The following is a 13,281-nucleotide window of genomic DNA, read 5'->3' on the forward strand; positions in this document are numbered from 1 at the left end:
GGTCTACATTCTGGGTCCATGGCACAGTGCGAACGCATGAGGGAGCAGGGAGGGCTTTATTCCCTGGAACCACACGCACAGGGCGTAGTGTGACCGCCCCTCATCCTAGCCTGTCATCCTAGCACTGGGCCGTGGAGAGCAGGTCAGAAGGGAAAGGCCATTCCTGCATATCCAGTGTGAAACCCGGGGGACTGGAGAAATGGTTCCGTGGTTGCAGACAACCTGAGTTCAGCTCCCAGCACTCACATGGCAGTAACTCGAGTTTCGGGGAATCTGACACTGTATTCTGGTCTCCACCAGCACCAGGCACAGACAGAGCACATATTTACATGTGCAGGCAAAACACTCATACACACAAAGTTTAAAAAATAAACTACAGCTGGCATGAAGGTACACGCCTTTAACCCAGAGCTCCAAAGGCGGGCGGGCGGGAGCGAGGGAGGGAGGGAGGAAATAAAATAAGTAAATAAAAATTTAAAGAAAAATAATAAAACAACAACAATAACAAAAGCAAAGGGGCAAAATAAACAGAACAAAGGGATTGAAAACATTAAACAAGAAGTCATCACCTAACTGGGGATACATGTCTTTATGGTGTAAAGAATATTACAGGAAAAAACATCCTGGGGTTGGAGAGCTGGCTCAGTGCTTACGAACATCTGCTACTCTTCCAGAGGACCTGGGCTCAGTTCCCAGCTCCCACACTGAGTGGCTTGCAGCCACCTGTAACCCCAGTTCCAAGAGATCCGACAACCTCTTCTGATCCCTGAGGACACTGCATGCATGTGATGAACATACATGTACACTCAGGCACACGGACATAAGATAAATCTATGAATAAAACATCTGACTTGTACAAAAGTTTATTATGTAAAGAAACAAAGAATATTTGTAAATATGACAAAGAATGAAATGAAAAGAGTCCACATTTTCCATAAGTAATAAAAACTCGTTACTGTGTTTCACACCAGCTACAGGAGAGTCTTATTTTCTTCCTTGTGGATATAAATGTTAACTGTTACCCAAATCCAATCTGAAATTAATGGAAGTCAAAGGGTTCTGATCAACAACTAACAGCCCTGTCTGTCCTGGAACTGGCTTTGTAGACCAGGCTAGCCTCAAACTCAGAGAGATCCTCCTGCCTCTACCTTCTGTGTGCTGGGATTACAGGTGTGCGCCATCCCCAGCTGTTTTTTTTAACAACTATCAATCTAACAGAATAGCCAATGCCTTCCCAGCTTCCTAACAAAAGAACGTCACTGATTCATACCTAACCACCTAAGTGAATTTGAGACTGTTCTTATCTCTATTCTAAGATATGTTCTGATTTTTTATAGAATTTGTTATGTTGCTGTCCAATACACTACCCCAAAATTCTTCTCCCTACCTTCTCCCACGTACAAACACAAACTGAACAACTGACTGAACACATAGCACAGGCCTTTCTTTCCTTCCTTTTTTTTTTTTTTTTTTTGTGCCTGTCCTGGCATTAGCTCTTGTAGATCAGGCTGGCCTCAAACTCACAGAGATCCGCCTGCCTCTGCCTCCCGAGTGCTGGGATTAAAAGCGTGCGCCACCACCGCCCGGCTGCATAAGCCTTTCTTTAAACCCAGCCTCAGGAGGCAGAGGCAGGTGGATCTCTATGAGTTCAAGGCCAGCCTGGTCTACAGAGTGAGATCTAGGACAGCCAGGACTAAAGAGAGAAACCGTGTCCTGAAAAGAAAAACAAAAACAAGATACTCTTCAGCAAGCAAGGAAGAAAAGGAGACAGGGCCCCTTGTGGTTTAGCTCAGGGTGAACTGTCCCTCTCAGCCCTGCTCTGCGATTCCGCTGTGAGGAGAGCATTCGTCACCAATCCTCTCATGCCAGAGGTTACTGTGGCCTTTTATTCCAAATTATATCAACGCATACATCAGACTACAAACCTGTTTCTATATAAACCTACCCATAAAAGCCTGGCAGCCTGCAGAGTACAGGCCCAGCGCTAGGGCTGCTCTTCACTCTCAGGAAAAATCATTGCCAGATAGCATCCTTATGTCACTCGCCTGGTGACCAGTGTACTGAACATTATAAATACAAAGTTCACAATACAAACTTACTTTTCAGCAGAATCTTTACATCTCCATTTTCCTTCTTGATCTCACTCATTACTTTGTGTTTCTTTTTTTCTCTCTCTTTTTCTTTGTCGTTCTCTTTAATTTTGTCTTTGATTTTATCTGAAAAGACAAAAAATATTTAAAACTGTTAGAAATCTTTATTCTCCATGAACTTTAGCTCAATTTCTAGACATATCCATAAGAAGACTGAGCGTGGTCATCCGCGCCTCTGATCTCAGTGAGCTGGAGGCCAGTGTGGTCTACACATGAAGTCCGGGGTAGCAAGGACAGCAAAGTGACACCTGATCACCCCAAAAAAGAACAAAAACACAAACAAAATAAACATTATACACACAAAAATAATGATGACAGGAAAAAAATTCCCTTTTCCTTTCTCAGTTTTAGGTCAAATTTCTACATTTCTTTCACTGAGCACACAAAAACATATGTATGAAAACGTCTGAACAAAACCCATTCGTCTGCTTATTAGTTTTTAAAAAGCCAAAACTGTGAGTGTCTCAAAGGGGCAACACATTAATTAAATCTCTTCAAAATAATTAATCACATCACTTTTGCTTAGAACAAATTAAATTCTCCTTGCTTCTGTCTAACTAAAAGAAGAAAACACGGTTGGTGTCAGCAGGTCCTAGGGGACACAGACTGGGGAGATAGTTAAAGTGCAGGCTTGGGAAAACAGGGTGTAGCTGCGCCTCACAGAAGAGCAGGGGACAGAGAAAAGGAGACCTCCAGACATTTCTCTGTTCTCCCATATGTTTTTTGGAGGACTGCAGGGTAGAGAATGGCTGTCATCTTTGGAACACTCCTACGTATCTGACGTGTGAACACGCTAGTTTTGCACAGCAAGAAGGATGACTGTGTGCATCTCCCACAACTCAGCACCTGGAGCACAGCAAGGATGACTGAGGGCATCTCCTACAACTCAGCACCTAGAGCACAGCAAGGATGATTGAGAGCATCTCCCACAACTCAGCACCTGGAGCACAGCAAGGATGACTGAGAGCATCTCTCACAACTCAGCACCTGGAGCACAGCAAGGATGACTGTGGGCATCTCCCACAACTCAGCACCTGGAGCACAGCAAGGATGACTGAGAGCATCTCCCACAACTCAGCACCTGGAGCACAGCAAGGATGACTGAGGGCATCTCCCACAACTCAGAGCACCTGGAGCACAGCAAGGATGATTGTGTGCATATCCCACAACTCAGCACCTGGAGCACAGCAAGGATGACTGAGAGCATCTCCCACAACTCAGAGCACCTGGAGCACAGCAAGGATGACTGTGTGCATCTCCCACAACTCAGAGCACCTGGAGCACAGCAAGGATGACTGAGGGCATCTCCCACAACTCAGCACCTGGAGCACAGCAAGGATGATTGTGTGCATATCCCACAACTCAGCACCTGGAGCACAGCAAGGATGACTGAGAGCATCTCCCACAACTCAGAGCACCTGGAGCACAGCAAGGATGACTGTGTGCATCTCCCACAACTCAGCACCTGGAGCACAGCAAGGATGACTGAGAGCATCTCCCACAACTCAGAGCACCTAGAGCACAGCAAGGATGACTGTGTGCATCTCCCACAACTCAGCACCTGGAGCACAGCAAGGATGACTGAGGGCATCTCCCACAACTCAGAGCACCTGGAGCACAGCAAGGATGACTGAGGGCATCTCCCACAACTCAGAGCACCTGGACAAAGGGGGCCTGCAGGTCTGGCAGAGCCGTTTATACTGCACACAAAAGCAAGCAAAGCAAAGGCTTTTTTTTTTTTTCCCAAATAAGGCCCAGAAACTCGCTGTTTTCTCTGCAGTTTTCAGTTCTGTTACACTGGTATGCTGTTCAAGACTTTTGAGGTCAGTACTTAATTTTTCTGTCTTTTCTTCCTCTACTTACCAATGCCATTCCAGATTCCTTGCTCAAATGTATTATTTCAACATTTCTGCTAATTACACTTAAGAATGCCTTTGCCTAACCCAACTCAGTCTGCCAAAATCATATGTTCCTTTTTCAAGAATTCCTTTATCCCTACCAATTAAAAATGATTTTATGCCAGGCGGTGGTGGCGTACACCTTTAATCTCAGCACTCGGGAGGCAGAGGCAGGCAGATCCCTGTGAGTTCGAGGCCAGCCTGGTCTATAAAGCAGGTTCCAGGACAGCTAGGACTGTTACACAGAGGTTACACAGAGAAACAGTCTTAAGAAACCAAAGGGGGAAAAAGAGAGGAAGGAAGGAAAGAAGGGACAGAGGGAGAGAGGGAGAGAAGGGATGGAGGGAAGAAAGGAAGGAAAGTAGGAAGAAGGAAAAAAGACTATGATCCTCCTAGATGTGATGGAGAAAGCTTACTGTAGACAAGAGAAAAACACAGCTAGACTAGGCAGAGACATCTGAGAAAGTGCACAGTGGACATGATCAGCAGGCTGAACTGGGCCATGTGGAAATGGGGAGAGGAGAGGGAGAGCCAGGAGGCAAAGAGGTCAAAGGGTAAATTGGGCTGGCATAATGGCTGGGTTCCATAAGAACCAGAGTAGTTTGGGTAGGCTCCAGGTGTGCTGGCCAGTACGACCCTGTAACAGGTAGGGACTGAGGGATGCTGGGAGAATGGGACTGGGGTCTGCTCTGATATGTTAGTAGGCACCTCCTGGTTTGAAACCTAATGATCTAGCGTTATTCACTCTCCAATGAAATTACAAACAGTTTAGTTTGCATTCCCCGCCCCCTACAGCAGGCAATACCTCTGCACTTGTTTAATTCCTGTAAGATACAAGCAGAAGGACAAAACAGGAGAGTCCTAATACAAAGTAAAAAAAAAAAAAAAAAAGAAAGATACAGAATTAGCCAAACATGTAGTGTGCACCTTTATGCGGCACAAATTCTAATTGTTCTTAATAATAAAAACCCAGAGTCAGATATTAGAGGGTGAAAGCTGAGAGGTCAGAGAAGCAGAACAGTCAGTCACTAGAGAGTTCTTACCTCTACCGATGCTCAGACAAAATGGGCATCCCGTCTCCACGAATCCTCAGACTACGCCTGAGCTTCTGTCCCCTCCCACCTTTTATACCGGCCTCCACTCCTTAGGATTAAAGGTGTGCGATCCCAAGGGCTGGGATCACCTTTGTGTGAGCTCTGTCTCTCTTTTAGACAGATTCAATTTCGTGTAGCCCAGGGTGGCCTTGAACTCGAGGAGGTCCAGATCCGGAGAGCCACCTGCCTGCCTTCTGAGTTGCTGGGATTAAAGGTACGTGCCACCACTGCCTGGCCTCTATGGCCAGCTAATAGTTTAGCTCTGCACTCTGATTTTCAGGCAAACTTTATTTGTTCGTTCAAAAGCAACACATCACTATACCTTTACCCAGCACTAGGGAGGCAGAGGCTGCTAGGTCTCTGAGTTTGAAGCCAATCTGGTAATGTAGTAAGTTCTAGCAATGTCAGGGCTACACAGTGAGACCCTGCCTAAGATTAAAAAAAAAAAAAAAAGGGATGCTGGGGAGGGGGGGGAGGCATGTTACTAGGAATGTAAAAAGAAATCTTTCCCATGAAAAGACAGTTGTAAGGCGGACAGTAAAGTACCTGACCCTGCCCCTTCCTGTAAATGTTTGTCCATGCAGGCAGGCATGGTTTGCTGGAAGGGTAAGTGGTCTTTAAATCAACGAAACTTATGTGTATTAAGAACTGAGCCAGGTGGTGGTGGCACACGCCTTTAATCTCAGCACCTGGGAGGAAAAGGAAGGCGGGTCTCCAGCCTGGTCTATCCTAGTCTATCCGGCCAAAGTTACAGAGAAACTCAGAAACTCAGCCTCGAAAAGTAAACAAGAAAAAGACTAAGAGACTGGAACATCCAGCTCCATCCAACCCAGCTCACGAGCCTTGTAAACTGCTGGCCTGAGAGAGTCCTGGAGCCGCTGCTCTGGGGCTTTCTAAAACCCCAGGCTATGCAGACTCTGGAGGGCAAAGGTAGTTTGCTTCTCTTCTCCATTATTCTCTTTCGTGGTAAATGGTAACAACGCAGCACAGTTATTCTTACAGCAACAGTCACAATGACCTACGCTTCCTAGAGTACTACAAAGTCTCTATCACTGACTAGTCACCAGCAGGAAGGCTGGTGTCAGAGGGATGGCCCACTGCAGGCCCATGGGATCAAATACCCCCTCTGACCTGTATAAGCACCAAGCATACATGCTGTACACACATGCCTGCAAACAAGCACTCACACACTATCTGGTTTTTCTCGGCCTAACATACCTGGAAAGACAGTATCTTAACTGAGAAAATGTCTCCATGGGATTGGCCTGTAGGACATTGTCTTAAATAAGCAGCGGATGAGGAAGGCCCAGCCTCTGTGGTAACTCGACCCTTGGGCTGGGGGTCCCTGACTTGAGGAAACCCTGGGGATAGGCCAGTAAGCAGCACTCCTCCATGGCTTCTGCCTTAGTTCTTGTCCTGACTTACGTCAATGCTGGACTGTAAGATGAACTATAAACTGAAATAAAACATTTCCTTCCCCAGGTTGCTTTTGGCCATGATGTTTTACCAAAACAGAAATAACATTTTCTTTGAAATAGAAATTCTAAGACACAAATATAAAATAAACATCATTAAAACAAAGAAAAGAGACAAAGCAAAACAAGTGCAGGAATTTGAGCAGCACAAGGGGGGGGGGCAAAATTTAGTTCCACTTAAAATGTATCTAAGTAAAAATTCTTAGGCAATTATACGTACACACACGCAAAAGAAAAAGTGTGCGTGCGCGTGTGTGTGAGTGTGTGTGTGTGTGTGTGCGTGTGTGTGCGTGTGTGTAATTGGCTCAAGCATCCAAAGCCCATAAGAAGTTGGCTCGTGCTCGTCTGAAACCAAACTGAAACCTGCTAAGATTGGAGAGAGGCTGGCAAAAGGCACCACAAGTGAAATGCTTGCTATGCCAGCATGAGGACTCAAGGTTGACTCGAGAGCCCACACAAGGTCAGCATGGCAGCTCAACACCTCAGACTCTCGTCTGGCCTCAATACATGTGCCATGATACTTGCCCACACTTACACAAATACACATACATCATAGTCACGCACACAAATTTAAGTTATGGGGAGGGGTCAGTTTAGAATCTTGTCATCTCTCGCAGGGTAACAGGATATGCACTGAGTCGTCTTGGCTCTCCTATGTGATTCCTTACTCCAGACACTGAAGCAGCAGGAACCCCACAAAGTCAGTTCCAGGCCAGCTAGGCTACAACATGCATCTGTCCCTGTGATAGAACACTGACCAAAGCACCTTTGGCTCCCAGGCTGCACCCAGCATCAGAGGCGGGCTGGGCTGGGCGGACGCTCCAGGCAGGAACAGGACCACTTGCCCAGGGCGGTACAAGCCACAGTGGGCTGGGCCTGTCCATAGCAATCGCTAATCAAGAAAATGCCCCCAAAGATTTGCCCACAGGCCAATCTGATCCAGGCAATTCATCAACAGAGGTTTCCTCTGGTTTGTGTCAAATTGGAAAAAAAACAAAAACAAAAAAACAAAAAACTAAGGGCACACAAAAGTCTAGCTTTCAAAATCCTAAAATGTTCAAGTTTACAAGAACCTTGAGCACCTAGCCCCAATGTCTCCCTGTAGAGATGAGACAAGTTTTACCCCTCTTCCAAGGCAAGGATTCAGACAAAGGAGACAGTTCAGTCAGCAAATGCTCGCTGCAGAGGTAGGAGGCCCTGAGCTGGGTCCCCAGCATCCATACACGAACAGTCAGTCCAAGCATGGCAGTGTAAGCTTGGGATCCCATGCTGGGGGGAGGGGGGGAGAGGAGGAACAGGCTCCCCTCCTACCTCCTCCAGCGCTCTGTCCAGACAGCCTAGCCTAAATAGCACAATCCCCATCCCAGTCTCATTTTCTGAGAGCTTGTCTCAGAAGGAGCAAGGGAATGGGGGGGAGGGCGCTCCTGAAAAACAATACTAGAGGTGGTGTTCTAGTCACTATAATGCCACCACACCAACACCACCACCATTTACACCCTTCCCCAACACACACACACACACACACACACACACTTCAAGATTTCAAGGCCAATCATGGTGGGTCACACCTATAACCCCAGCATTTGGGAGGTAAAGACAGATAAAGACTAGTTCAAGGCTGGCCTAATCCACATAGTAAATTCTAAACCAGCTGGGCCTAAAGAAAAGCACGGTCTCAAAAGTAAGTCACAGATTCACCAAGGCCTCCTCATTTCTGTGTTGTACAACTCTGTCAGACGTTTGCCATCTAAGGAGCTAGAGACGGCTCAGTGGTTAGGAGCACAGACTGCTCTTCCAGAGGACCCGGGCTTGATAACCTCTTCCTGCCTCTAAAAGCAATGTACACGTGAACACACATGCAGACAATACTCATACACATACAAATAAATCTCAACTATTTTTAAAAACAGCAAAATTGCATATAACACATCCACCTATTGGTAACAGATCAGATTTTACTAAAAAAAAATCACGGCGCTATACTTGATATGGCAATCTTTTCGGCACAGACCTTTTTGATCCAAGAGAGTATTATTCTGAAATAAAGACCCATACTCCTGCTGGGCAGTGGTGGTGCCCTTGGGAGGCAGAGACAGACGGGTCTCTGTGAGCAGCCTGATCTACAGAACGAGTACTAGAACAGACTTCAAAAGCTAGAGAAGCCCTCTCTAGGAAAAAAAATCAAAAAAACCAAAGTGCTCTTCCTTCCCAATTCTTCCACTCCCAAATCACTGCTGGTTAAATCGTTTTGTAAACAGACACTTAGAACACAGAATATTCTGTTTTACAATATAATGAAAAGCTTTTGTGAGGGTGACCAACTTTGACAACTCATTATTAACCAAGCATAATTCTATTACCCACACAATTCATTCCCTTTTAATTCCCAAACCACAGATAACGATCTCTGGTGCTTACTTTAGTCTGCCCTGCGCCCCCCCAGTCAACAACTTCTGATCCCATCACACTTTTGTGTGCTCTCAGTGTCAAAGAGCTGACGTAATGTTTCAGAACGGCAAGAATATCTTCCAGGCTGAAATATATGCAATTAATTTCCCCCAACATTTACCAAGTACCCAGAAGATGAAGGCTGCACTAAAAATGAGATAATGGGGAATATAAACTCCACAGAGTTGAGAGCAGTAAGACTCCTCTGGGAGTGAAATGACCTTCACAAGGATCTCAGGTCAGATAGCCTGCGTATCAGATTTTTGTATTACAATTCCAAACCGTAGCAAAATTACAGTTATGAAGTAGCAATGAAATAATTTTCTGGCTAGGGTCACAAGTTAGGAACTGTATTGAAGGGTCACAGCACTAGGAAGGCTGAGAACCACTGGTTTAGAGTCCAGTAAAGACACGGGCTGGGAATGCTGGACTTGCCTGGCGTGACGCAAGCGCCCATCTGACCATCAGCAGATGGAAAGGACAGGACTAAAGAAGAGCAGTGGCCCGCGAGTGGCAGCAAGGACATTTAACCCAGCCCAAAGCAGCAGAGACCTCGGTAGCGAAGGCCTGAAACAAGTAGGATTCGGTGGGACAGCAGTGTGGAGCTGGGAATGGAGAAAATTCTGCACAATGAGGAGCTCCTCGGAGGTGCTGAGAGCTCAGTAAGGATATGAACAACCAAAAGCACCTGACAACATTTTAAAGAAACTGAGCTGCATCTCAACAGGAAATGATATGACCAGGTACATACTTAGGTCTCGTTACACTCACTACACCGTGAATTGAAAGATCACAGATCTGAGGTGGAGGCCAAAGAGGAGGCAACTATAAACACCTCAGGCATGATATGGTAATCCAAAAGTAAATAAAGACACAAAAGACAAAAGGCCTGAACTGACCAGAGTTGGCAGCGGGCTGGGCAGGAATGGAGGACAGAATTCAGAATCCCAGCTTGACTCACTGCGTAAAGACTACAGGAAACCACAAAGGCAGGAGGACACCAGGTCTGAGCACACACTGGATAGGAGTTGTGTTGTGAACAGTTTCCTCCCAGACAAAACCTTCCACCCTGCAGGGAAGCGCCTCAATAAGGAAGGCAAACAACTCAAAATGCTTCAGGAAGTCCCCGAAACTGTCCAGATTCACTAGGCCCCTCCCTGACAGAGTAAACAGTAAGAGCTCAGAGGAAGTCAAAGCTGAGCTGCAAAGACTGTCAAAGCTGAAAAGCTACCAAGACAACTCAGGCCGTAACAACTTCCTGAAAGAAGCAGGAACTAGCCAAGCTGCCTGGACAGGGTGAGAACACTCTCCGGCCTGTGGAGCTGTGCAGGCTGTGTACTGGGCTCCAGGTTCCCATATATGTGAGCTGTCATCCATGCTGAGGTGGCCTTGGCGATACAGCTGTCTGAGTCACTCCTGCTCCTGTCAGTAACCACAATAAAACTCACTGGCTCAGCAAGTTGGAATCCAGTGGTATCCATCCATTCTTTGGTCTGCCATGGGCTCCCTGTCTAGGGTGAGTGGACTTGTGTGTTGAGCCTCCCAGGAAAAACTCGGTCACACAGCATTATGTCAGCAGATAGCTGAATACAAGCCTAAAACACTGCCCCAAACTCAGACAGGCATTGAAGTTACTAACAGGAGAACTAAGACAATACATGGAGGAAGAGCCATGCTCCCCAATGCTTTCGGGGTGGCCCTCTCCACAGATGTCCACACAGGAGCACACACTAACAAGGTTTAATCACCCTCTCTGTAGAATACTTAAAGCACTTCTCAACTCAGCACTAATTTTGGGATTTATCTAGTAACAGACCTCTACACTCTGTCTATGGCTCAAATTCAGCTCTGCAGGCCTACACACACTTTTAAATCATATCCTTATCCTCTCCATCTGAAATTATATATGTATGAATAAATCCAATTCTCTTTTTTAATGATTCATTTTTATGTGCACTGGTGTTCTACCTACATGTATGTCTGGGTGAGGATATCAGAGCCCTTAGAACTGGAGTTACAAACAGGTGTGAGCTGCCATGTGGGTGCTGGGCATTGAACCGGGATCCTTTAGAAGAGCAGCCAGGACTCTTAATGACAGAGTTTTCTCTAGCCTGAATAAATCCAATTTTCTTGCTACAGATTCAACAATCAATATACCTTACTACAATTCCCTCTAAAAGTAGTTATCTGTGTTCAGAATCTCGGTCATATTATCAATTTCAAATAGAAAATTACTTCCATGTCGCTCTCTCTCCTGCACTTTCAGCCAGTCCATCATACATTCTGCCGAGTTGTTTTTCCTATATTATCAATCTGAATATATTATCACCCTACAAAAGCAAACAACAAAAACCTGCCTGCCTTGTTAATGCCTAGAAAATGAAGTGACCCCCCCCCCCCCATCTCCCAGGCACACCAAGGTACATGACCCCCCCATCTCCCAGGCACACCTAGGTACATGACCCCCCCAATATACGCAAAATAAACTAAGTTGTTCCCTGATCTCCCAGGCACATCTAGGTACGTGACCCCCCCAATATATGCAAAATAAACAAATAATAAAAACTTGTAAAGCATTAATCTCATCCAAATGGCTCTACTCACAGACTACCGAATATTCCACACATGTTAATTTTCCTATAATCGTTTTTAAGAGGGTTTTTTCTTTTGCATGAGTTGCATGCATGGGGTAAGGTTGGGGAGCAGGGGTGCCAGAAAGAGGCACTGGATCCCCTGGAACTGCAGCTACAGGTTGTTGAGAGCCACAGCGTGTGTTGGGAACTGAGAGATCCTCTTCAAGATTATCAAGTGCTCATAACCACTGTGCCATCTCTAAGCCTCCCCACCCTCCTTTCCACCATTTTCCCACCACCAAAATGCCTTCTCCATCATCTCCACATGTAAACACAACTGGTCTTCCAGAGCCCAATTTTCTGACTGTCAAATAATCTCACATGCTATCTATAGGTCTGGCTGAAGACCTAAAGAAAATGAACACAATTTACTCAGCAGCTGAGAGCTAGAACTCTGAAGCTAGATCATCTGCAAGTCTGAAACCTAGACTTCCAAGCATTTTATAGTTACATTCTATAGACTGCTACACAGTATCTGTAAAAGACTAATATCTAGCATTTTAAAAGAATTATAAAACATATAAAACTAAAAGTAAAATGCTGACTACAGTTCCATAAATGCTACTGTCATTTCTGTTCTCACATTCATATTCTAGCTCACGGTGTACCTAAGAACATTCTGCATCAATCCATGACCTATCACAAACACGTCTGACAGAACTAACTAGTTCTCATTACCTTCAAACAGGAAAACTGAGTAGTAGTCAATATTTGCTACCTTTTTCTTGTTGTTGTTTTTCCTAAACAGGGTTTCTCTCTGTAGCCCTGGCTGTCCTGGAACTCTGTAGACCAGGCTAGCCTTGAACTCAGAGATCTGCCTGCTTCTATTTCCCACGAGTTGAAATTAAAGGCATACACCACCAAGCCTGGTCATATTTGCTATCTTTTTTATTTTTACTATGTATGATGTATGTACGTGTGTATTTATGTACATGAGTGTTCTGTCTTCCTAGGTCTGCACAACAGAAGAGGGCGTCGGATTCCACTACAAGTGGATCTGAGTCACCATGTGGTTGCTGGGAATTGAACTCAGGACCTCTGAAGAGCAGCCAGCCCCCCTTACCACTGAGCTGCCTCTCCAGCCTTGTGCCTGTTATCTTTAAGATACAATATTCACCATAATTCAGCTAGAAAACAACAGCAGAGCAACTGCTCTCCAGAACTGCTCCACATAACAAACCAATGAAAGTGGCTCTGAATTAAATATCTATTAAAGCAATAAAATTGAAGCAAGCATGAAGGTTATACCCAGAATATATTATATTGTTTTTATATTTATCTATATTACATTTTTCAATATAAAATGTTAAATTTTTTCAATCTATAGTTCAAGAACATAAAGTATACAACGTAAGGATCAGTCTGTCTTCAAAATAAATAGATTTGAAGTTACAAAGTAGTCTAGTGGATAAGACACATAATTTTGTTTACTAAATACAAGATTGTAAAATAGTTCATACTTGCTATTTTTATTATAGCAAAAAAATCAAAACTTTTATTTTTCCATAGCCTATTTTAAACAGTTCATCTAAATTTGAAAAGTTTAATTCACCAAGGAAGACAGAAAAGTTGAGATTTATTAT

At 44.9% G+C, this 13,281-nt stretch overlaps 1 protein-coding gene across 1 annotated transcript in view; it reads right to left on the bottom strand.

Annotated features, from left to right (window-relative positions):
- Positions 1 to 13,281, bottom strand: part of LOC121434732 (lysine-specific demethylase RSBN1L-like) — a 52,810-nt gene that overhangs the window by 32,780 nt on the left and 6,749 nt on the right. The window contains exon 2 of the mRNA XM_041633660.1: positions 2,100 to 2,216. Coding sequence (XP_041489594.1) covers positions 2,100 to 2,216 — 117 coding nt within the window. The remainder of the gene's footprint in view (positions 1 to 2,099; positions 2,217 to 13,281) is intronic.

This window comes from Microtus oregoni, unplaced genomic scaffold (genome assembly GCF_018167655.1).
Source record: "Microtus oregoni isolate MIOR12 unplaced genomic scaffold, Mior012 000044F_ref0000062, whole genome shotgun sequence".
NCBI classification, from domain to species: domain Eukaryota; kingdom Metazoa; phylum Chordata; class Mammalia; order Rodentia; family Cricetidae; genus Microtus; species Microtus oregoni.